At 50.9% G+C, this 25,378-nt stretch overlaps 2 protein-coding genes across 20 annotated transcripts in view; one reads left to right on the top strand and one right to left on the bottom strand.

Moving 5' to 3' along the window:
• The window catches only part of IQCE (IQ motif containing E), a 58,768-nt gene extending 49,025 nt beyond the window's left edge, over nt 1-9,743 (bottom strand). For 8 of the 16 annotated variants that reach the window (XR_006733398.1, XR_006733399.1, XR_006733397.1 and 5 more), the window contains exons 1-2: nt 9,557-9,743; nt 1,111-1,158 (exon numbers count right to left, since the gene is read on the bottom strand). Coding sequence is in view for 12 of the 16 variants with exons in the window: in XM_045543031.1 (XP_045398987.1) it covers nt 1,111-1,158; nt 9,557-9,592 (84 nt within the window). In the remaining 4 variants the exon portion in view is untranslated. Of the gene's footprint in view, nt 1-1,110; nt 1,159-9,114; nt 9,194-9,556 lie in introns of those variants that run through there. The other 8 variants (XM_045543028.1, XM_045543027.1, XM_045543026.1 and 5 more) reach the window with 3 other exon arrangements.
• A 459-nt stretch (nt 9,744-10,202) lies between these two features.
• BRAT1 (BRCA1 associated ATM activator 1) lies at nt 10,203-25,025 on the top strand. Of its 4 annotated transcripts, none has more exons than XM_045543019.1 (14): nt 10,203-10,227; nt 13,254-13,395; nt 16,342-16,496; nt 19,292-19,439; nt 19,852-20,224; nt 20,508-20,627; nt 21,374-21,465; nt 21,730-21,848; nt 21,929-22,115; nt 22,328-22,401; nt 23,109-23,211; nt 23,317-23,415; nt 23,563-23,738; nt 24,109-25,025. In XM_045543019.1, exons 2-14 carry the CDS (start codon nt 13,269-13,271, stop codon nt 24,802-24,804), a joined length of 2,469 nt encoding a protein of 822 aa, XP_045398975.1. In that variant the 5' UTR covers nt 10,203-10,227; nt 13,254-13,268; the 3' UTR covers nt 24,805-25,025. The 4 variants fall into 4 exon arrangements, with proteins under 4 accessions (XP_045398975.1, XP_045398976.1, XP_045398974.1 ...); XM_045543018.1 differs by lacking the exon at nt 10,203-10,227 and adding an exon at nt 12,901-12,993; XM_045543017.1 differs by lacking the exon at nt 10,203-10,227 and adding an exon at nt 12,932-13,023.
• The last annotated feature ends 353 nt before the right edge of the window (nt 25,026-25,378 follow it).

Here is a 25,378-nt window from a genome sequence, read left to right on the forward strand (position 1 = left end):
TAGCCTAAAGATAATTTTATATAGTATTTTAAATAATTTTGTGCATGAAACAAAATTTGTGTTAAGTTTTTACGTGTGGAATTTTCCACTGTGGTATCATGTTGGTGTTCAAAAAGTTTCTAATTTTGGAGCATTTTGGATTTTTGAATTAGAGGATGCTCAACCCATAGTTCTGTGGCCTACAGAAAATGATACAAGCCCTCTAAATGTTAATTTCCTCATCTGCTTCACACTAGACGAGAAGGTAATGGTATCATGGCCAACTTCCCCTCCAGCAGAAATGATGATGAACTCTGTTCCCTGCAGGCCGAATTTTCCCTGGGGTCTGGGTTTGGATCATTACTCCTACAGGAGTATGTCAGGGCCATGTCCTCAATGATGTGGAGGGAAAATTCTTAACTTCGCAGACAGAGGTCTCTCTCGGGAGACAGTGGACCCACGAGGCTCCCCACTGAGTCCACATTGCTAACGTGGAATGAGATTTACGGGTGCTGGATTCTCTACGGGCCCAGGGGCTGTGGTTTTGCTGGGCTTGGGTCTGCTGTGAGATAAGCTTCTTTTGCTTGTCCACTGTAAGAGCAGCTTTTTAGCCAGCACAGCTTGCCATACAAACCCGGAGAGGCCAGGCTGGGGGCCTCAGTGTGCCACTGGACCGCCCGTCCTGCCGCCTCTGCCCTGCTCTCCCTTCACTCTCCCTGCCAGCTGGCAGGCCAAGCTGTGGCTCAGCTCAAGGGCGCAGCTGCCAAGGACTTCCTTCACCCACCAGGTACTTCTGACTGCATCACCCTGAGCCCTCGCCCTCCTCTCCCCTCCTGTGTCAGGATGGGGGGTGGGCAGGTGCAGGGCAAACTCAGACACAGGGTATAGACTGGTAATCTGCCTCAAATGAACCCTATTCAGGATTAATTTCTGCATAAGAGTTTGAAAATTGCATTTATTTAAATACAACTAAGGAACAGACTTTTCAAATACCAAGTAGCATTCCGAATTTATATTCCAGCTCTAAACACAAAATACATGGAGAATGACCTATTTACACATCTAAGTGAGCTCTTCAAGGGCAAAAGAACCAGTATTGGGATAAACTGCTGACTCCCCAATTGCACTCACCGTCTCAAAGTCAGAGTCAAAGGTGATTGCAGATAGACTGTCATCTCCCTGGAAGAAGAGATGCAAACATTGTAACTTTAAGGCAACTGCATGATTTCCAACTGTCAGATTGACAAAAGGGAAAATAGCCCATCCACAGCTGCTAAAACAGAAACCCAACAAGTACAACTCAGAGTGAGCTCAGAACATTCAAGCTGGGCTGCAGCCAGTGCGTTCAGCCTCATCCCAAAGAGCGGGTGCGGGGAAACACAAACACTGCCAGCGCCATGTCCCAAACGTAGCAACATTATTTTGCACACAATTGCTGTATACTCTTGATAAAAAAAAAAGTTCTTGATAAAAGTGTTTCATTTTTCACCTTGCTTAAATGTTCTCTTATTCATCTTCACATCAAAGTGCAATGTATCTGTGACTACCTCTTGGTAAGAACAAGGCAAAGTCATTTTTTAAAAAATGCTCATGAGCATTATGAGACGGGAAGACACTTGGACTTATCAAGGCTCCTGCCTTCTTATTTCAGTGACCCTGCCCTGGCCCAGGGAGTGAAATAAAAGTTGCACTGTCTAATGTCAGCATTAGGACAACAAGGACAAAAGGAAACTTTACAAAGAGAAGAATGTTTCCGTGTTAAGTCATTCACTCATATTTAAATCCTAAAAAGAGTGATAGTAAAAAATAGTTAAAACTCCCTTAAGAGTATTGTATGGCTGACTTATAATGTGGATACTGAAAGTGAGGACTGAATGCCCCTATTACGAGCCACTAATGCTACAGGCGTTGGTGGAAGTAATTACATTTCAGCTGTCTGTCCGTGGTAGAGCTGAATCCATATAGTAATTGCAACGGGACTTTACTACATTCTGAAAAGCAGACATATTTTCTACAAGGTTAACAGTGCATTAAACAACAATTCTGTAAGCAGTTTGAAATTTTACCAGAAATACACGGCTGCACTAGAACACGGATGAGGACTGACTTTCACAATCTGGCACCCTTAAACAGCACTCCTTTCAAACACAGAGAGGCCAGGTTAAAAGTGCAGTGAGATGTGGAGGGGCAAAAGGAAGATAGTGCACTCCAAATGAATGGACCACTTAGAAGTCAGTAGTTTGTCAAGCTAAAATAAGAAAAAAAGAAAGAAAGAAAGATCAGTCACTGACTTAGATTTTTGAGGTCATTAAACAGGTGACATTTTAAGGTATAAACAGCATATGACAATTATAGAGAGATGTTTTCCTTTAACAAAGTGCCTTAAAATGATGTACAAAATTTAGGAAGGCAGTCAGAAAACACATGCATATATTAAGTGGAGGATCAGGAAAGCCAAGTCAACAGCCTGTGTTTCACTCCCAGGCATCACAAAGAACGCGCCCGCAGGTCAGGATGTGAACCTGCTGACAACTATAAAAAAGTAGCAACAACTTTCTTTGTAAATACTTTCAGTATTACTTGCTCTGAATAAAATCTTGAAGATTTTCTGAATGACCTGAAATTCAACAAAGGAATGAGATTTTATGTGTAGTTAACAAAACAAAGCGATCTCACCCATAATCATTGTTTTCTCCCCTAATCAGTACCCTTCAAACTATGCTACTCTTCAGCCTGCCGATCATAATGAACTGAAGAAACGAAATACAGTAAATATCTTAAGTCTCAGATCAGCTCAAGGATCTACCCCCTCGGTCAGCAGAACGAGATGGTGAACAGTATTCAAACCACCATTCATGGCCAATCCTTGCTGCCTTCTTCAAGTACTATCTGGGGCTGTCACACACTTCCATATTAGACTAAAGTCACTCATCCTGTTTTCAGGGACTGAGAGTCTGGGAATACCTGGATTAGCAACCTGGCTCCACACCAGCTGTGTGTTGTTGGCCACGCCCTCTGAGTCACAGCCTATCCAAGAAGGACACATCCTCCTATCAGATTTTCAAAAGAATTAAAAAATATACATAAACTAATTAAAACACTGAGAAAAAAAGACATAGCGTGTCCAGAAAGAGATCCGAAAACAAATGGCACTTTAGTATATGATAAAAGTGGGAAGGAATGCATTAATCTAGGAGGCTGATTTCTAGAACGCTGGGGTGACAAGCTTGGAGAACTCTCTCCTCAACAAACAACCATTTAACAGAGAAAATTATAAAACAATCATTAATTTGATGTATGACCTAAGGGGCACACACATCAATAGAGAAAGATTCATTCAAGAACATCTGCAAAATCCCGGTAAGAAGGACAGAGTCAGTTGCATGGGAGCCTGGCTGCTCCACTGCAGCAGAAAGCCAGCTGGCATAGCAATCAGAAGTCAAAAGAGCCCAGAAAAGGCTTCCTGGGGGCACAGCCAACCTAGAGGCAGGGAGGCTGCCTGCAAGCACCTACTCGGGAGCAGGATGTGGAGCAGACTCAGAAACATTCCCAGGCCATGCACAGATCAACCAAAGGCCGCAATCCTCTCTGGTACTAGGGGCTTTGGCACAACCTCTGACCAAAAACTGGTTTAACAATCAACTACTGTGACCCAACAGCAGCCCCTAAGAAGCCAGTATTAAAAATAAAATTATATACATCCCTGGAAGTTTGAAAGACAGTGTCCAAGGATGCCTTCTCAGGAGAGACTGAAAAGGGAAAACCCAAGCTCCTCATCCCTGGCTGAACTGTGAGCAAAAACTTAAACTCCTGAATTGTGATGGCAGCCTCCAAGCCACACATACATCCAGCAGTAAAGGGCAAAAGTCTAACTGGCTAAGGGGCTTTAATACAACTGTCTGACCAACTAGTGGCTTATGCTGACCCAAGAGTGACCCCTGGGTAGCTAGGCTAAGTGACAAAAACAAGAAAAAAAAAAAAAAATAGGAGGAGGAAATCAGAGGCTTCACAATGCAGGGAAGCAGACTTCACGGAGCCAGTTCAGTTAAGTCACTGATCAAACAGATGAACAACCAAGCAAACAACACTAAATCCTGGGCAGAAGGGTTCAATAGCCAGAGTTGCTACAACATATTACCTATTGTCTAGTTTTCAACCAAAACTACCATGAGACATACAAAGAAACAGGAAAGTGTGACCAATATACAAAGTAGGCAATGGGAACTACTTTTGAAGGGGCCTAGATGTTGAACTTAGCAGACAAAGACTTCAAAGCAGCTATTGTAAAGATGTTCACAGAACTAAAAGAGACCATGTCTAAAGAATAAAAGGAAGGAATGACAACAAGCTGTCTTCAAATAAAGACTATTAACAGAGATAGACACTATAAAAGAGAACCAAATGGAAATTCTGGAGTTGAAAAGTATAACTAAAATGAAAAATTCACTAGAGGTCATCTTAACAGCGTATTTGAGTTGGCAAAAGAATCAGCGAGTTTGAAGATTGAGCAATAGAGATTTGCTATCTGAAGAACAGAAAGAAAAAATAAAGAAAAATAAAGAGACTCAGAGGAATGTGGGACACTATTAAGTGCACAAACATACACGTGACCAGGAGAGAGGAAAGAGAAAGGGGCATGTATTAGTGCCTGGACAAAGGAAACCACATGGTCTTACTGGTAAATTCTACCAAACATTTAAAGATAAATTAACACCAGACCTTCACAAACTCTTCCAAAAAATACAAAAGAAGGGAACACTTTCCAATTCATTCCATGAGGCCAGTATTACCCTGATTACCAAAACCAGACAAACAGACATCACAAGAACACTACAAACCAATATTCTGTATGACTACAGATGCAAAAATCTTCAATAAAAATAGTAGTAAGTGGAATCTAGGAACACATAAAAAGAATTACACCAAAAGAATATATATGCCATGACTCAGTGGGATTTATCCCAAGAATGAAAGGTTGGCTTAACATACAAAAATCATTCAATGTAATACACCATATTAATAAAGAATAAAAATATGATTGTCTCAAATGATATAGAAAATGCATCTGACAGACTCCAACACCCATTAAAGATAAAAATACTCAATACTCTATGAAGAAAATTTCCTCAACTGAATAAGTGGCATCTACTAAAATCTGGTGCAACATCATACTTAATGGAGAAAGAGTGACCATTTTCCTCCTGATGTCAGAAACAAGGCAGGGATGTCCTTTCTCATCACTTCAATTCAGGTTATATTGGAGGTTCTAGCCAGGACATGAACATAAGAAAAATAAATAACAAACATCAAGATTGGAAAGGAAGAAGTAAAAATATCTCTATTCACAGACAACATGATCTTATACATAGAAAATCCTAAGGAATTTACTAAAAAACTATTAAAACTAATAAATGAGTTCAGCAAGTTTGCAGGATATGAGCTTCATGTAAAAATCAATTACTATTGTATACAGTAGCAATGAACAATATAAAATGAAATTAAGAAAATTCCATTCACAATAACATCAAAAAGAATAAAATACTTAAGAACAAATTTAATAAAAGAAGTGCAGGGTTGGTATACTGAAAAATACAAAACACTGTTGAAAGAAATTAAAGCTCTACAAAAATAGAAAGCTATCCCATGTTCATGGGTTGTTAGACTTAATATTTTGTCAAGAAGGCAATACTCCCTAACCTGATCTACAGATTCAACATTATCCCCATCAAATTCCAGTTGGCTTTTTTTCAGAAACTGACAAGCTGCTCATAAAATTCATATGGAAATGCATGAGTCCCAGAATAGCCAAAGAATCTCAAAAAAGAAAAGTTGCAGAATTCACACTTTCCTATTTTAAACTTATTACAAAGTTATAATAATCAAGGCAGTGAGTTATTGGCATAAAGATAGACATATAAGATCAAAGCACTAAAAGGGAGAGTCCAGAAATAAAACTCTTACATTTATGGTCAACCGATTTTTGAAAAGGATGCTAAGACTCTTCAATGAAAGACAAAAACAGTCTTTTCAATAAATTGTGCTGGGACAACTGGATACCCACATGCAAAAAAGCTGAACTGTTTCCCTATACCACATACAAAAAATAACGCAAAATGGGCCATTGGCCTAAATGTAAGAGCTAAAACTGTAAAAGTCTTAGAAGAAAACATATGAATCTCTGTAACATTGGATCAGGCAATGGTTTCTTGGACATGACTCTGAAAGCACATGCAACAAAAGAAAATATAGATGAATTAAACTGTATCTTAATTAAAAACTTTCGTGTTACAAATGGCACTAACCCACTTCAAAAAAGAAAAAAAGAAAATGGGAGAAATTATTTGCAAATCATGTATCTAGTAATGGACTGATATGCAGAATATATAAAGAACTTTTATAACTCAATAATAAAAAGACAACTTGATTTTTAAAATGGGCAAAGGATCTGAACAGGTATTTTTCCAAAGAAGATATACAAATGACAAATTAGCACATGAAAAGACACTCTATGAGTATACTAAAACTACTGAATTATATGCTTTAAGTAAATAGATTTTATGGTATGTGAATTATATCTCAATAGAGATGTTTTTCAAAAATGAGTCAATCCTCTAGTTGCAGTTAGGACAACTGTGTGGCCACTTAGACAACAATGCTGGATGCTTACCTTTCATCTTATATCAAAATAATGTCAAACATGTTAAAGGTTTTTATGTTCAAAGAAAAGAAAACCCGAAAAATTAAATAAGATACATGGGTCTAGCTATACAGAATGAGGCAATACTGACATAACCTATTCATTCTTTTCTGCTGACTGTTTAGACATTCCTAATAGCCAGTTCTAATAAGACAGATATGTGGATGAAATAGAAGACAAGAATGTGGATGAATGTGAAAACCCCAATTTCAGTTAGATGGAAGTGGGAAAATGTCTCCTATACTTTTCAATCTTCGGAGGGAGAATTCCTTACAGCAGCTACAGGGTTTCATAGGAGGACAAAACCCAGCACTTCTGCCTACTTAGTCCCTTAGTACAACTCCTCAGTTTCATCCCTTGAATTCTGAAAATTCTATGTGCTGGAGTTTTATGAAATAGAAAGTACAGGATATTTAAAATAAAGGCGGATGGTATGCATGGATTTGGAGTCCAAAGATCTGGTCTCAACTCCAAATGGTTTATGATCTTGGCTAAATTCCTTCTCTGATTGTTGGCATTTTGTTAGCATCCAATCTGAACAAGGGCTCCCTTGTAGCACTGTTGTGAAATTAGAGTGAAGTTAAGACCAGGAGGTCTAGTGTAGGGGGCCCGAGTAGTAAAATGCGTGACATGGAACCTTAAAGATAGTACATGCTCAATGAATGCCCGTTCCTTCTAGAAACTACTAACCCCTTTACAAAAGTTGGCTCTCAAATCATGAGCAATTATGCAGTTTCCACTTCACCCCTGTGGTTCTGCACTGTGGGCAGCTGGGCCTGCTCATAGCCATGGCTGGTGAGCTCCCTGGCAAACAGTAGGTGCTCTCAGAGGTTCAAGAGCCAGCCCAGAGGAGCTCTATTCCTGGGGACTTGGGGAAATGGATGGACTGGACAAGAGTCATTGCCCTCAGCAGGTTCTTGTCTGGTTTAGGAAAACAGACCCAAGCTCAGAAGAAAATCCACAAGCTAGAGGCCGAGAGTCTCCTAAATGCCAAGAGAGCTTCGTACCATTCTCTTCTATAAGACTGAATTCCTCAAGACCAAGGCACAAGATCTTAACTTGTTTTTGTGTCCTCAGAGCATAGTGTGGGCCTGACATGTAAGAGGTGCTTAAGAAATTTTTATTATATATAAGAATATTTATAGCATTATTACTATTATTATTATTTTTTGAAAACTCTTGTCACCCTGGCTAGAGTGCAGTGGTGTCATCATAGCTCACTGCAACCTCAAACTCCTTGGTGGGCTCAAGCAATCCTCCTGCCTCAGCCTCCCAAGTAGCTGGGACTACACGCATGTGCCACCATGCCCGGTTAATTTTTTCTATATATATTTTTAGCTGTCCATATAATTTCTTTCTATTTTTAGCAGAGACGAGGTCTCCTTCTTGCTCAGGCTGGTCTTGAACTCCTGAGCTCAAACAATCCACCCGCCTCGGCCTCCCAGAGTGCCAGGATTACAGGCGTGAGCCACTGCGCCCGGCCACAAAATATTAACTGTGATTTTCGGCAGGTGGCCAGATTATGGGTGATTTTCCAAGTTTTCATCCATTAGACATGAATTATTTTTATAATCACAGCATCAGCAGTTTTTAAAGATGGATGAAGGAGCAGTAACTAAGGGCTGATGTAGACAGGCAGGCCCTCCAGATGCAACAAGACTTGGCACCTTGAACAACAAGTAGGAAATTTCAGCTGCTCCAAGTTGGCCTGTGGCACCAAGCCCCTACTCTGGTGGGGCTCAGTGCAGCCCTGCGGTCTCTGTGAGAAGGAAGCAAAGCAACCACAGCTCCCTAGGCATGGAACCTTCCCAAGCCTTCCCCGGTACCCTCAATAAAATCCAAACTCTTTGCGTGGCCTGCAAGGCTCTCCATAATCAGGCCCATGCTCCCCTCCATCCTCTCCCCTCCTGCCCAGCCCCTCGGGCTTTCTTTCAGCCTCTGGAGCACAGGGCCTTCCCAGCTCAGGACTTCTGCACCTGAAGCACCCTCTGCTCCCAGATCTTTACCACACAGTTGTCTTTGAGATCCAGGGCAAGTGTCAACACCTCAGAGGGCTATTCCTGGTGCCCATCCTAAAGCAGCTCCCCAACACCACCTCCGTCACCTCTGCACGGCACTTTTTACTTTCCGACATGATCTTAATTATCCGCTCATTGCCTTGTTCTCCGGGCACTGGAATACGGCTTACTCACGTTTGTATCTCTAACACAATAGTAGGCGTTTACTTTTTACTTTGTAGAGGAATGAAGGACAGCCCTTCACCCAAACCCTAGGGAGTACAGTTGGGCATCGGCTCCTCTGGGAAGCCTTCTCTGACCAGGCTGGGTTCCCCGAGTCTGGGGCTTCCTTCCTGACAGCCAGCTCGCTTGGGGCCAGCTGACCGGCGCGTGGCCCTTGGCCTCAGGGGTGATTTAGCGGACCCTCCGGGAGGCACTTACACAGTGAGCTCCGATGCCCGGCGGGCCGAGGCTGCAGACTCGCAGGCGCAGAGCAGCGAGAGCGCAGCGTCCCGGAGGGCTTCCTGGAAGCGGCGGCCTCTGCAAGGGTGGGCGGGGTCTAGAGGCGGCAGGGGGCGCGGGCCAGGCGGTGGCCGAGGTCCGGCTGGGCCGCACGCGGGACGGGGGCCTGAGGTCCGCTCTTATGCGGTAACAATAATGGCAGCTGTCACTCGGCCCCAGCCGGGCATGCACCCCCGTCCCCACCCCCCGGGCCGGCCACCGCGCTGGCTCCCGGCGCTCGGTGTGCTGCGGGGACCTGCCGAGGCCTCGCGGCCGCCCAGCGTCACAGCCCCCAGGCCGCGCCTCTGGCCCCGCAGCCGGCCAGGCCGGCGGGTACGGCGAGCGCGGGAGGCGGCGCGGAGGCCCGTCCGCCCGTCCTTACCGTCTCCGAGGTCGCCTCCCCGGTGCCCAGCGACATGGCGGCGGCGCTGCCCGGCCACCCCTCAGAGCTGCGGGCTCGGAGACACCTGTGTGGGGCTCCGAGGGCCGCCCGCAGCCTCCGGGCCTGTCTGCGCGCTGACCCTCGACCCTGCTGCCATGGCAACCGCGCCGCCGACCCGTGGGGCCCCGGATGAGGACAACGCCGCGCGGGCCGGGGCGACCGTGTGCGTGCACAGAGTCCGTGTACGCCAACGGGCCGACCAGGAGCGCTCCCGGAGTTGCCGGGGCAGAGCGCGGGGCTGAGTTGAAAGGGCTGGCGAATGCCCGGAAAGGGGTCGCGCTTGACAGTTTGCAAAGTGCGTCTCTCGCTCTGATCTCACAGGAGCTTCACCACGGGCCGTGTAGGATGCGTTGTAGGCGCGATGAATAAACAGCAGGCAATCAATGCCTATTTATCAAGTCAACGTCGAAAGAGAAATGGCTTGTCCAACAGCACAGGCAACTATTTCTGAACGGTGACATTTAGAAAACTATCTTCCTTAATAATCTCTTGTCGTGGGCTCTCAGAGTCAGACCCAGCCACAAGACAATTAAAAAAAAAAACGAAGAGCTTGTATTGCATTCAAAATGCTGTTTAGGAACATTCGGCTTCAAAATTCATTGAAATTATGAGTAAGTATGATTTGCTCTCTCTTCACACAGGCCTCCAAGGCCATCCCCTCTGTCTAAAACGGCAGCCTCGCCTCGTAGCCTCTGCTTTATTTTTCTAGCTTCCTGACATTTATTATCCATAAGAACATTCTGTGTCAGGGGCGTAAGCTTTCTGAGGGCAGGGGCTATGTTTTGTTCCCGACTGCAACAGGGTCTGGCACACAGCAGGTGCTCAATAAACAGGTATTTGATGTCCAGCAAGTTCTATGACTTCTCTGCACCTGTCTCTTCAAATGTACAGTGGAGAAAAGGGCCATTGGGAGGCTCAAATGAGTCCATATCTGTGGAGTGCTGAGAACAGTTGCTTGTCCCACAGTGAGTACACTGTGGCTGTATTTATTATGTGATAAATGGATGAATGGATCCTCACACCGGGGTAGTGTGGTACGGTGGAAAGAATGCTGGGCAGGTTACTCCAGATCTGCTCCCCCACCCCCACTATGAGTCCCTGGCCCTTTTCTGCTCAGTTTCCTCATCTGTACAGCCAAGGGGGTGAGCCAATCAGTGATTTCAAGTCTGTTTCCCCAGAGCGGGGGAGATTGAGCCACTTAGTGGTTAGGGGCCCGCGTTTTGTAGTCTCACTGTCGTGCCTTGTCTGCAAAATGGAAATAGTTTCCGGGCTTTTGTTGGTATCAAAGGACCAAACAGAAATAAAATTCAGCACAGTGCCTGGAACATAGTAAACACCTCAAAAAAATAGAAGCTACCATGCAACACTTTGCAACTAGTTCTATGACTTGAATGGTATTTAAAATAATACAATTGTATTTGTTCTGAAATTGTCCATTCCACTCCTTGGTGTTCCTCTGTTGTCAGGTCCTGTCAGGTAGCGGTTGCACCCCAAATTCTAGTTCCTTGTTTAGACCTTCTCTGATGCATCCTAAGAGGAAAGAAACCCCACACTTTTTTCAGTTGTCACCAGAGTTGTTTATACAAGGCACATTTTACCGGGCCACTCACGCGCTTAAAAACTCCCGTTTGTTTCCAAGGCATGATCCACATGCTATATACCAGGACTTTTACCATCTCTGCTACCTATGCCTAAGTACCTCTTGCTGCTCTCCCACCCCTGGGCTTTGCTAACTCCCTGCCCTTCTCTTATTTAATTACAAAGACAGCGCATATCTATAGCCTTCACCTTCGATTCTGAATTCCAAACCCTTTCATAATTCATTTGATGGCAAAAACCTGTCCTGACCTCAACTCTTTGGGAGGCAAATCTCTGAGCCGAAGCTATTTATAATGTTTATCCTACTTAGCGTTTATATGAATGAGTACAACTATTAATGCATTTAATTATGGGGTGCTGCATCAGACCCTGTTGGGATGGTAATCTCATATTCATAGTGTATGTGCCATGTCTCCATTTCTAAAATCTGAAAAATTGTGAATTCCGATAAATGCTTGTCCCCAAGAGTTTCAGGTAAGAAATTGTGGACTGTATAATATATTGATAGTATTCATATCTGGAGCCAGACTGGGTTCAAACCCAAGCTGTGCCACCCCACTAGCTGTGAGACCTTAAGATTTAGTCTCTCGTTGCCTCCGTTTCTTCGTGAGGTTCTTGAGTGGCTGTGAAATCTCATGAGTTTATATTAAGTGAAGCACTTAGCACAGGGCTATTGTAACTTTTATTTCCTCCACAACTACCCAATCCAGCGAATGTGAGTATCCCATTAGCATCTCACTTTACAGTGCAGAATCCAAGTTCAGGAAAGATACCATGTATTTCAAACCTTCTCACCCGTGTCGTTCTAAAGGGGAGAGGGCGCAAGGGTCAGGGAATGTGGTTGTCCAAAGTGACCCCATGAAAGTCAATGTTTTTTCAAAGTGTCATTTTTATCTTCACAGCCGTAGGAATTTCTGCTTGCCATTTCCTAACATACATCTGGTGTTAGCCCCAAAATCTTGCTGTAAAACTAACGCTCTGGGACCATACGCCCTGTTTATCCACTGGCTTTGAGAGCCCGTTTGGAGACCCTGTAGCCAGATGCCCAAGGACACCGGCGCTCGGACCGGGACGCTCCGTCCGCCACGCGCATTCCCCGCTCTCGCCTGCCCTGACGCGTGGCGCCCCGCCCAGCGAGGCCCCGCCCCTCATGACTTAGCCCCGCCCCTTCGTGGATAGCCCCCTCCCCCGCGGGGGGCGCTCCGCCTACCGGATGCTCGGGCACGTACCACCGAGCGTTCCGGTGGGGGTAATAGTCGCCCGCTCCCCTCCGGACCGGCAGGTGGCACAGTCAGGGGGAGGAGCCTGCGCCGGCGGGGCGGGGCCTGCGGCGGACGCACGGCGGACGCACCGCCGGCGGGTGAGGGGCGCGCGGTGGGGTGAGGGGCGCGGGGCGTGAGGGGGGCGCGCGGGCCGAGTCCGAGCCCCTGCGGCGGGGCGTGGACAGGGCTGTGCTGGGTTCCCGTCCGGCCGCGGCCGCCACGTCCGGGGCCCCTTCTGGACTCTGGGGCCCGGCGCGCGCGGCCCAAACTGACTCGGAATCGCGGAGACGGGCGGACGGGCGGCCCAGTCCGGACAGAGCCGCCGACCAGCCCGGTCCCCTCCCGGCCGGACACAGATGCACACCGCGGCCCTTCCCCTCCGCACGCCTCTGCTGGCTGCAGGGTTGTTCAGTGCAGCCACCACTGACCCGGGGGGACAGACGCAGCCCGGCCTGCCCCCGGGCCGGTGCGGGGACGGACGTTCCCTGCGCACGCGGATGACCCCAGAGCCCACAGGTGCCCCTCGCTGGCTCGCCTGCAGCCTGGGTCAGCACCAGGCTATGCCCCTCCTCACCGACGTCCACGGGGACCAGGCTTTGCGCTCCAAGGCCAGGCGCTCACGCCTCCGTCCAGCCGGACGGCAGCTCGCCCAGGGCCCTCCCCTGCCCCACCCGGACCGAGGCTTTGCGTCCGTCCTGGCAGCTCGGACCTCTGCTCGTGACAGGGCCGTGGGGTCTGGAGCGGCTTGAGGACTGACTGTCACATTTCCTGTGCAGGGACCCAGCTTCATCATGGACCACGAATGCGCCCGGCTCCTCCCGGCCGTCTGTGCCGTCCTGGCAGACCCCGGGCAGCCGGTGGCGGATGACACCTGTTTGGAGAAGCTGCTGGACTGGTTTAAAACCGTAACTGAAGCAGGTAAGGGGGTGGGCGCTACTGTTTACTGCTTGTCCAGAGGCCGGAGGATGCACACAGAGCCAGGGACAAGGCACCAGGGCTCCGCTGTCCTGGAGAAAGGGCAGGAGCTCTCTTTGTGTATTTTCTCTGTGGCTGATGGGGGCAAGGCTAGCTGAAGCTTAGCTTGAAATTCTCAGCCAGTTCCAGCCACAATTCGGGCATCCTGTCGTTCAGTTCTTGCCAGTGGTTGCAGAGGGCGTGGATAGACTTATTTTGTTCTCGTGCATTTGTTTAAGAAATCAGGTTTGTTTTCTTTCTGATTATTGAAAGCAATCCATAGTCTTTAAAACTTATGCAACACAAAGGAATGAAGAAGAAAATTAAACCATCAAACTTTTTATAGGAAAATTAAACCATCCGCCTTTTTCATGACACATCATAAAGCTGTATTTTCCTGATAAGACTGAGGTCATACTGTAAATACAATTTTGAGGTCTTGCGTTTTCTCTCTTGCCATTGGAGTGTCTTTTCCATGCAACACCTTAATTTTATTGACTACATAGTCACTGTGTGAATGGACCATAATTTATTTAATCACTATGCTATTGTTAGATGTTTATGTTTCTAAATTTTCATTATTATAAATGGTGTCATAATGGCTTTTCTTGTATATATTCTTACCTGTAAATGTTTGCTCTCATGGCTGATAATTGCCTTAGGATAGATTCCACGTCATTAATTTCTGTTGTGCATTATTGTCTTCCTTTATTTTACTGTTCTTTCACTCTTTTGAGTTGAATATCTCTGTCTTTCTTGTTTTCTAATATTAGTATATTATAAGTAAGACTACACACTTCTCTGAAAGTATGACTTTAGCTGCATTCTGCAAGTTTTACTATGCAATACTTCTGTTGTAATTTAGTTCTAAATATTTCATACTTTTCATTATGAGTTTTTTTCTTCACTCAGTTATTTAAAAGAGTGTCCTTTAGTTTCAAAATAGGAGTTTTTTCAGTCTTTTTATTATTGATTTTTAATTTATTTCATTGAAGTCAGGAAATACAACCTGTGTTTTGGTTCTTTTATAGCTGTTGAGGCTCTTAGTGAGGCATAGTACATGGGCCATTTTTGCAGATGTTCTATAGATTTCACTATATGATACTGATTTTTTTTTGGTATTTGTAAGTCTTCAGTTGTGGCCTAGTTTGTGGTCAAACTTTAAAAAGTATTTTTAAACAACTTTATTGAGATATAATTTACATACCATACAATTCACCCATTTAAAATGTGACAGTTCAGTGGTTTTTAGTAAAGTTATAGGGTTGTACAACCATCAACACAATCTAATTTTGGAATATTTTTGTCTCCCCAGAAGAAACTGGGTACCTACCCATTAGCAGTCAATCCCTATTTCCTCCTCCCTCCCAACCTCTACTTATTTCTTCTGTGTTCTATGTGATGGAAATTATATATTAAATAGTTTCCATACTTGTTCCCTAGTTCAAGCTTACATTGTTCAAACCTGGTATGCTCTCGCTAATTTGTTTGCTTAATTGTTTCTGAGAGATGTTTAAAAACCATACAGTAAGACTGTGGATTCAACAGTTTTTCTTTGAAATGCTGTCTTTTTTTGCTTTACATGTTTTGAGGTTAGGTTAGGTTCACCCAGACTTAGGGCTGTTATGTCTTCCTAGAATTTGTTTCTTTGATCAGTGAAAAACAACTGGTTTTTTTGCACTAATCATGCTTTTCGCTTTACAGTCCCTTTTGTCTAATATTACTGTTGCTACAGTAGCTTTTGTAAAATTAGAATTTGCCTGTTGTATCTTGTCCTCCCTGCTCCCAGCCTTTCTGGTTGTCATACTGTAGTGCTTCTTAGAAACAATACATTGCTCTCTTTTAGTGTTTAAGTTAATCTGAGCAACTCTTTGTGTTCACAGATAAGTTTTATCTCTTTCAGATGTTGAGGTTACTGTCAGATTTGAACTTGTTCCCACCATATTCTATTACATTTTTATATTTCCCATGTGTTACTTTGTTCCATTGGGCTGATAAAGCTTTTTTTAAAAAAATCTTCTTTTTTCTGGTTTTGAAGTTGTACATTCCATTTATGTTCTTTAGTGGCTCCCCTTACATTTTTAACATGCACACTGGATTTTTTTTTTTTTTAGTCTGAAGTTAATTAGAATCTTTGTGCTCTATGCACACAACTTAAGGATCTCAGAGCACCTTAAATTCAGGCCACCACAGCAATGTTCCATATTATTGTTGTTTAGTATTTTTAATTCTAGCTTGTTTCAAAACCCTGCAGCGACATTTATTTTTAGCTTTCGAACACAGTGCTTATTTAGATCCACCCACGTGCTGATTGGGCCCTTGCCCTGGGCACCTTCTCATTGCGCTCCCTTTCCTTCTTTCTGAACCGTGTCCTGTAGTAGCTCTTTCCACAAGGCCTCTCTCTGGGAAACTCTCCCGGCCTTTGCCTCAACATGTCTTTTTCCCCCATCAGTGCTTTTGAACAATAGCGTGGCTCAGTGTAGGTAGAAATTCAGAATGCCAGGTCTGGAAAAGAAGCCCATTCACTGCATTTCCTTGCACGGAGCATTCTCTGTTTGAGAAAAAGTGCAAAAGTACCCATTTGAGGGGTAAAACTGGTCTTTTGGTTTAATTTGCATTTCTTTTTCATAATCAGTAAGACAGGCATTTTTTCAGAGTTGTTGGCCATTTGCATTTCTCCTCTGTGTCCTTTACCTGTTGAGGTGTGGGCCTTCTATTCCCCCACCCCGTATTGATTTAAATCTATGAGTCATTTGTTGTATTTATTGTAAATGTGTTTTCCCATTGGACCGTAAATCTAACACCTTAAGAGAAATGGGTCTGGGACTTGCCAAGAGAAGAGGGTTCCCTAGGGGGATGGTAGTGCTGTGTCCCTGGTGACCATTCTCCCGGTGGGGCGCTTCTCTGCAGAGTCCAGTCTCCTGCTGCTCCAGGAGAACCCCTGCTTGGTGGAGCTGCTATCCCATGTGCCGAAACTGCAGGACGTGAGCGCCGGCGTCCTCTCCTTCTCACTCCGCCTCGCAGGGATATTTGCAGCGCAGGAGGACTGCTTCCAGTACCTTCAGGTGAGCCGGGGTCCTCCCGCCCAGTGTCCCACTGACAGGTGGGCAGCTCTCTCCTGCAGACACATAAAGCATGTGTGGCTGTCACGGTCCTTGAGTTCCGGAGACCTGCCTCGGCCCTGTGTCTTGACTAGTAGGGCAGATTTTTTACTCCCACATATAACCCCTTTGAAACATTCACCAGGAATGATGTGGGGATTAAGGAGTGAGTTTTTTGGAAAAAGTCAGAACCGGGATTGGCTCTCAGTTCTGACCCTCCGTAGGATCTTGCCCGAGTTCCTGAGCCTCAGTTTCTGCCTGTGACAGAGTTAAGAATGTACCTGTCTCGTGGGGTTGTTGTGAGGCTTACATGAGACCACAGACCTGTGCCTGTGCCGCTCGGCCCTGTGAATGAATGAATGACCAGTGAGAATTTCTGCATAGCACGGCATGAGAGCTGGGGGGACTCCCCAGAGCCATGTGTCTCAAACCTTGAGCATCCCTAAACGGGCACCCCTGGGTTTGTTAGGTGATGCCTGATATGAGTGTCTGTGGCCCCTGCCAGTCCAGAGCGATGGCTTCTCTTGGCACCTCATAGACCCTTGCCAGTTGTGAAGGCATGTCCCTGTCCTCTGGTCCCCTGTGCTGTGTTGGAGTCACTTGGAGAGGACAGTGGTGGGGAGGGATGTTAGGTTGCCGTTCACGGGTGCCACCAGGTTCAGCAACTGCTGACTCCCTGGGAGCCCAGCCAAGCACCATCTTGGTGTGGGATGGACCTCACGAGACATCCTAGGGCACCTCTGTATGATGCAGTGTGTCCTAGGGCCTGGCTTTGTGCTTCCTGCCCTCACCTGTAATCATACATCCATTCGCATGGGCTTGGTAGTTTAGAAAGCACTTTAGAGTTTGGAACACCACTTTCATGTTATCTCAGGAGGCCTGGCCGAGAGGCAGGTCAGAACTCTTTATCTCCATTTTCTGGATACGGAAACAACGGAGGCGCGATGCGAGAGTCCCACAGAACTGGTGGGGCTCACGCTAGATCCTGGATAGTCCAGCTGTCTGGTAACCTGTTATACAACTTGTTTGTCTGAAAGGGAATTTTCAGTCACAAGTAAATGGCATTTCCCAGCCTCAGCCATCCCCTGGGTACTTCCTGGTGCTTCTCCGTCTCCTCCGTGTTCTGGCTCCTTCCCAAGGCCAGCTGTGGCTTCGAGGCTTGAACGGCCATCGCCTACCTCCTTTCTCTCGGAGCTGGTCCCCTGTGTGCGGGGACAAGGGACACGGGCCATGGCAGGGCCAAAGGCTGCTCTCCTCTGTGCCAGTGCTCCCTTTCCACCCGCCCCTTCACCACGCAGGGGCCCGTGTCTGGGCGCAGGACCTGCCCACGGTCACTGGAGGCAGGGGAGGGGCTGCAACTTTGAGGGAGGGGCTCCCACTGCCAGCAGACCCCCTCAGCTGGGGGTGGGTGCCTCCATCCTGAAGTGGGGTCTGGGCACGGAGGTGGCTGCGCAGTGGTGAGCCAGGCACTGGGCTTGAGTCGAATTGAGGGAAAAACACCAAGAGGGCGGGTCTGTGGCCCCCCCGTGCTGCTGTAGCGAGTTAGAAGCAGCATCTCTGTCTCCAAGGGCCCTTCTCCTGGCATCTGCCATGGGTGAAGGGTTTCCTGTCCCCTGAGGGTAGGCAGCGGCTGGACGGAAGCCAGAGGCCTGGCTGGGCTAGGCACAGGCCCTGACTGCAGTTTCTGGAGTCGAGACTCCAGGCTCAGGGACTCCCTGTGCCAGCAAAGGGTCTCTAGTCAGCAAGTGAGAATCGGGGTTTTCCGCTCGCCCTGTTGACATCTAGTGGGGAACATGGCTCTTTTATTTATTTATTTATTTTTTGAGACAGAGTCTCACACTGTTGCCCAGGCTAGAGTGCCGTGGCATCAGCCTAGCTCACAGCAACCTCAAACTCCTGGGCTCAAGCAATCCTCCTGCCTCAGCCTCCCGAGTAACTGGGACTACAGGCATGTGCCACCATGCCCAGCTTATTTTTTCTATATATATTTTTAGTTGTCCAGATAATTTCTATTTTTAGTAGAGACGGGGTCTTGCTCTTGCTCAGGCTGGTCTGGAACTCCTGAGCTCAAACGATCCACCCGCCTAGGCCTCCCAGAGTGCTAGGATTACAGGCGTGAGCCACCGCGCCCGGCCGGGAACATGGCTCTTATGCACGTGGGTGTGATTGTGCCAAGGAAGGTCTGTAGCAGGTGGGGATCTTGTGGGGACTTAGTCACCGCAGGCCAGGGTTCAGCTTCGCAGAGGAGCTGGGTCGTGAAGCATCAGAATGGGTGTGGAGGTGGCAGATGCTGGGGCAGGCCTGACCCACAGGTGCACTGGGTCTCACACATGGAGGTTGTGGACCCCTGGGAGAGGAGGGTGGGTGCTCTGGGCTGAGAATGTAGGCTCCGGAGTTCAGGAGAAGTGTTGGGGGTTCTTGGGCCCTGAAGGTCACAGCGGGGTGGGCCTTTGAAGGTGGAGCTGGTGGTGCCTTTTGAGGACAGGATTTTTCAAGTCACCGATAGTAGGAGTGATGGACCTTTATTGGAATCAGTTCTTTCTTCCCCCAAAGCTCCCGCCACCACCTCCCAGCACTGGGGGGCCATCTGCCACCTCCCGGAACACAGCTGCCTGGGGCTCTTGTCTCTGTATTGGCAGCTGGTGTGAATGCGCCCCCGAAAGTGCCCCGACCAGCCCTGAGAAGTAGAAAGCCCATCTCTGATCTGCCTCAGTCGCTGGAAGCCCAACCAAGTTCCCACCTCCTTCCTTGCTTCCCAGCAGGCGGAGTTGCTGCCGGGGCTCTTTGGGGCGGCGGGACCCCTGGGCCGAGCAGTCTGGGCTGTCCCCACCGTGCGCAGTGGCTGGATCCAGGGCCTGTGCTCCCTGGCGCAGCACCCCAGTGCCCTGCGCTTCTTGGCAGACCACGGTGAGTGCACCCACCCACCCTGCCCCGTCTGCAGGACCCCTGGAGTCCTTGCATGGGGCTGAACCTGGTCTTCTCATCCACGAGTGTCGATTCACAGGGGTGTCGGTGTTCTCTGGCTCAGAGGTCAGGCCTGAGGAGCTGGGGTGGCCCCGTCAGTCACCTGCAGACGAGCTGTCAGGGAGTCAGTCCTCGAAACTAACTGGGGAGAATCCCGGGCTTCCTGGGCTAAGGCCCGGGTGGGAGGAGGTGTCCATCTCCCAGGAACTTCTGTCCTGGTCTCCTCTGGCTTTGCAGCAGGGGCGTCTGGGGGCGTCTCCGGTGCCCCCGGTCAGGCTCTTTGTGCAAGACTGTGAAGTTCGCCCACTGTACTCTGCTGACTGCCTTCTCCTCTCTTCCCCTGTCGCCTGCCCAGGTGCTGTTGACACCGTCTTCTCCCTGCAGGGAGACGCCAGCCTGTTTGTGGCCTCGGCTGCCGGTCAGCTGCTGGTGCACATCCTGGCCCTGTCTATGGGAGGCAGGGCTGAGGGACACACCTGTCCTCGGGATGATGACTGGCCCATGTGTGCCCAGAAGATTGTGGGTCACATCGAAGAGTCCCTGTGCTCCACAGACACCCCAAGGGTCACTCAGGCCCTCAATGCCCTGACCACCACCTTTGGGCGCTGCCAGAGCCCGTGGACAGAAGTCCTCTGGGAGCAGCTGAGTCCCCTCGTGGCCCGTCTGCTGGAGAGAGACCCCGTCCCGGCCCCACACCCGCTCGTGGACCTGCTCCTCTGCGTGGCCCGGTCAGGTCCCCAGGACGCAGCTGGTGGGCCTGGGGTGGGCACGTGTTTTCCTCCAGATGTCCCAGAGTGGTGTGACACCTGGGCAGGTCTCACTGGCACCTAGGGATGGAGAGTCCACCCCTCCCCCCACCCCCAAAGAATGCTGCCTTCAGTGTGGGGACACTGGGGACGGCCTCTGTCTTGGGCTGGTGCTGCAGCCCAGGGGCCAAGGCAGCCCCAGCCAGGCCTTGAGTGGGCTTTGGAGGGCGGAGGAATGACTTTCTCTCTCTGGGGTCCCCCGCAGTTCTCCTGTGCTCGGCTCTTCAGACCGTGGCCCGTGGGAGACGGCAGCTCAGGCCCTGAGCCGCTTGGCCCCTCCCCAGGCAGGGCCGCTGGCGCTGGGCGTCCTGAAGCTGCAGCTCTGGTATGAACCAGGGGGTTCTGTGCCAGGGGGTGCAGGGAGCGGGGGAGGCAGAGAGGTCAAGGGCGCAGCCCTTCTGGCTGGGAGCTGCGGGGAAGCCCCCAACACCAGTGGCCAGAGGCAGCCACATGGGGGCCCAGGCAGCCATGCGGGTTGGATGTAGGCTGGTGGCTTCTGCACTTCTCAGTGACAGAAGAATTATTTCAAACAAAAGCTCTGCGGGATCCTCAGGGACGAAACACACAGGGCTCTGCTGCCCTCTGACCCTCCCCAGCTGCCTCAGTGGGTGGCTCTGGAGCTCCCAGTGTGCCCACCACCCAGTGGTCTGGGGGCCACAGAGCCATAGAGCCTGGAGTCACAGGCGGGGCCTGCCAGGGTCCCAGAGGGACGGAGAGTGTAGTGTGAGCCCCATTCTGCTCGGGAGAGAGTGGGCCGAGGGAGGACAGGGTACAGAGGACCAGGGTCCAGCATGAGGGCAGGTCCTGCCCACAGAATGGAGTGAGGGACATCATCTTGACTGAGTAGTGACAGCCTCCGAGGCCCCTTTAGTGGCTGTTCCCAAGGATGCCAGGACTGGGCTCTGCAGGCCTTGGTCCCCCCACGCCCACCCCATGGGGTCCCCTGGCCAGTGGCCTGCACACAAGCTGTTTCTCAGAGGGGCGTCCTGATCCCCTGCTTTGGCCAACCTGCCCCAGACGTGCCGGGACGCCAGGAGCACAGCGGCTCACGTTGCGCTGTTTCCTCCCCAGCCCACAGGCACTGAGGACCCAGGCCTTTGGGGTCCTCCTCCAGCCCCTGGCTTGTGTCCTGAAGGCCACCGCTCAAGGCTCTGGGCTCCCAGGTACCCGGCTCAGAAACGGGGCTGGGGAGAGGATGGAACATGAGTTCCTGGGTGGATCCTGGGGGTCAGGGAAAGGAAGGTGGGGAGACCCAGCCCACCACCCAGGCCTTAGATAGCACCAGGCCTCCCTCTAAGAGCGAGGGTGGCCAGGGTGGGCCGTCCCCCAGGTGAGCCACTGCTCTGTGCCGGGAGCAGTGACCGTGGGCAGGGACCACTGGCAAGGCGGAGGTGCCCTAAGGGAGCTGTTCCTGGCTTGGCCTCCAGGCTTGCTGGATGGGACCTCGGAGGACTCTGTGGTGCTGGACGCTCTCCTGTCCTCCAAGTCATCCTGCGCGGGCCTCCTGTGCAGGACCCTGGCCCACCTGGAGGAGCTGCAGCCGCTGGTGGGTGTGGCCCCGGCTGTCCCTTGTCCAGACAGGTGGGACTGCTGCCTCGCTGACCCTCCCTCCCTCCCTCCTCTCAGCCCCAGCACCCCTCGCCCTGGCCCCAGGCACCCCTGCTCAGGGCTGTGGTGACAATACTGCGTCTCTGTGACGGCTCAGCAGCGCCCGCCTCCAGCGTGGGGGGCCGCCTCTGTGGGACCCTGGCGGGCTGCGTCCGCGTCCAGCGGGCGGCCCTCGATTTCCTGGGGACACTGTCTCAGGGGACAGGTGAGTGTGGTTGTCTGACTTTGGTGCTGGGTGAGCCCCAGGCCCTGCTGTACGGAACCGTGGTTCCTCTGCGTTTCTCCTTTGGGATGTGGGGGCACCTAGCTGGCTGCAGGGCCTTGTCCTGCTTTCCTGGGCTGGGATGAACATGTTCCCCACTGCACCGGGGGTTCTGGGCAGGAGTCGGGTGGGTGATCCATTCACGTCTCTCTCAGGCCCCCAGGAGCAGGTGACGCAGGTGTTTGCCGTCCTCCTGGAGTGCCTGGAGCGCCCCGACTCCAGCCCCACGGTACAGGGACAGGGACAGGGTGCGAGGAGGGGAGGGAGGCAGAGGTGGTGGGACTGCCCCCGCCCTGGCACAAGCTTCTAGGAATGGGACCTTCAAACGGGCCTCGAAGTCGCTGCTCAGAGCCAGCTTCAGGGGCGGGCGGCTGTGCAGTGCGGGCCCAGGGATCCGGCGTCCGTGGACGTGAGTGTGAGGGGCCTGGCTGGGCTGTGAGGAGAGGGAAGCAGTCCAGCCTCCCCACGGGGAGTTCTTGACATGAGAAGTGGCTTGGAGCCGGGACGGGCTTGTGCTTGGGGTCCGTCCGGGTTCTTACAAACGTCGGTTGTGCACATGCCTGTCCGCAACCCCTCGGTTGGGTACAGACCTAGTGGTGCGCGCTGCTGCGTGGACAATGCGTGGATTTGGAGGAAGGGCTCGGAGGCTTCTTGGGGTTTTAAGGATAAAGGTGCCCTGGATGATTTGTTGCGTTTTGAGGTAGAAATCTTGTTACCCCAGAGGTGGGGGCCCCTGGCTAGGGTCTCCCCCTCCCTCTCGCGTGGTCTGGGAAGCTAGTTTTGCCGCTTATGTGTATGCGGCTGCCTGATGAGAAGGAAGCCCCGTGTTCCCGTCTCCCTACACGCCTGTCCCCCAGGGCAGGGCAGGTGACGGCTGGGGGAGGCAGGTGGACGGCTGCCCCTTCTCCTCTCAGCCCCATGGCCTCGCCTGCCCAGGTTCTGAAGAAGGCCTTCCAGGCTACCCTCAGGTGGCTCCTGAGCTCAGCCAGGACACCCGGCTGCTGTGGTCTTGGCCCCCACGCAGCGCTGTTCCTTCCAGGTAACCCCGGCTCCTTGCAGGGGTGGAGGCAGCTGGGGGCTGGGCAGGCAGGGTGAGCAGCATTGTGACCTGAGGTAGCTCTGACTCACTCTTTCCGCCCCACAGAGCTGTTCCCTGTGCTGCAGAAACGCTTGTGTAGCCCCTGCTGGGAGGTGAGGGACTCGGCCCTGGAGTTCCTGACCCATCTGAGCAGGCACTGGGGAGGTGAGTGCCTGGCGGAGGGAGGGCTCTGCCTGTGGGAGGTCTCCCGCTGGCTCTCGGCTGGACCAACCAGGCTGCCCCCGGGAGCTCTAGGAGGAGGCTGTGGGGCTCAGCGCAGTCACAGCTGCCCGTGGCCATTTTGACCCCCAGAGCAGGCTGACTTCAGACACATGCTCCTCGAATCAGAGGTGCCCGAGCTCACCTGGCAGCTTCTGCAAGATCCTGAGAGTTACGTCCGTGCCAGCGCAGTGACTGCCATGGGGGAGCTCTCTAGCCGGGGCTTGCACGCCGCCCCCACCAGCCCCGAGCACCCAGAGGCCCAGCAGGTAGGAGGCAGTGGGCAGCTGTTTGCAGTTGCAGGGCTGCCAGGGGCGGGGGCAAGCTGGCCTGCCTTCCAGCCTGTGGGCGGCTGCTGCTGTGGGCAGTGCCACAGGAGTGACCACCAAGGAGCCAGGTGCTGTGCTGGGTGGGTGCCTGTGTCCTCCGGCTTTAGTCTCCCAGGCACCCCTGCCACTTAGTTGTGGTCACCCTGGTTGCACAGCGAGTACACGCAGGGTTGGAGGGCAGCTCCCGGGCATGGCACTTGAAGGAGCCAGAGCAGTGTGTGGCCGGGGCCAGTCCCCTGTTGTGCCTAAGGTCCTGTTGTGCCAGCCCTGCCCTCCCCAGCGACCTTCCCCACCCTCTCTCCTTCCCCAGAGCCTGCTTCCGGAGTTCCTGCACATCCTCTCTGCAGACTCGGAGGGCTTCCCGCGGAGGGCTGTCATGCAGGTCTTCACCGAGTGGCTGAGGGGCGGCCACGCCGACGTGGCCCGGGACACAGAGCGGTTTGTGGCCACGGTGCTGCAGGTGGTGAGCCGGGACCTGGACTGGGAGGTGCGGGCCCAGGGCCTGGAGCTGGCGCTGGTGTTCCTTGGCCAGACGCTGGGGCAACCGGGCCCCCACTGTCCCTACACCGTGGCCCTGCCCAAGGCAGCCCCGCCCAGCCCCCTCCCTGAGGCGCTGGGGGCTCTCTGCCGGGTGCGGCTCTTTGAGTTCGCCTTTCGTGCCTTGTTTGACTGTGACCGACCCGTGGCCCAGAAGTCCTGTGACCTCCTCCTCTTCCTGAGGGACAAGACTGCGGCCTACAGCAGCCTGTGGGAGGCAGGGGGCAGCCCAGACTCAGCTTCCGTGGAGGCTGCTCTGCAGAGGTGGCAGGCGGGCGAGCAGGGCCAGCCCTTGGGGGACCTGGAGCCTGAGGCCATGCTGGCCGCGCTGAGATCCATAGACCTAGAGGGCCTGCGGGGCACACTGGCCCAGGGTAGCGACCACGTGGAGAAGAGCCCCCAGTCCCTCCTGCGGGACATGCTGGCCACAGTGGGCGTCCTGCAGGAGAACCAGGCCGACTGCTACTGAGGCCGCCCAGCCCGAGACCTGCACTGGGGGAGGCTGTGCCTCGCCCTGCCTGGGGCCGCTGCCTTCCCCACGGCTCCAGCCCAGCCTGGCTGCGCGAGGGGCCCTCCGGGGAAGCCAGGACTGGGAGAGAAACGAGATTTTTTAAAAAATCCCACATTTTGATGTATCATTAAAGAAGTGGCTTATTTTCTACTCAAAATAAATGGCAATGAAGTCTTTAATCCACTTGGAGTTGATTTTTGTATGTAGTAGAAGACACGGGTCCAGTGTCATTCTTTTGCATGTGGATGTGCAGTTCTCTAACATTTATTGAAAAGACTGTCCTTTCCCCATCGTGTATCCTTGGTGCCCTAGTCAAAGACTCGTTGACCATACATGTGAGGGTTTATTTCTGGGCTCTCTCTTCTGTCCCACTGGCCTGCGTGTCTGTTTTTGTGCTGGTGCCATGCTGTTTGGTTACCGTGGCTTTGTCGTGTGTTTTGAGGTTAGGTAGTGTGATGCCTCCCACTGCATTCTTTTTCAGAATTGCTTTGGCTTTTCGGGCCTTCTGCAGTTCCATATGGTTTTTAGGATT

The sequence above is a fragment of the Lemur catta genome, chromosome 2 (genome assembly GCF_020740605.2).
Source record: "Lemur catta isolate mLemCat1 chromosome 2, mLemCat1.pri, whole genome shotgun sequence".
NCBI classification, from domain to species: Eukaryota; Metazoa; Chordata; class Mammalia; order Primates; family Lemuridae; genus Lemur; species Lemur catta.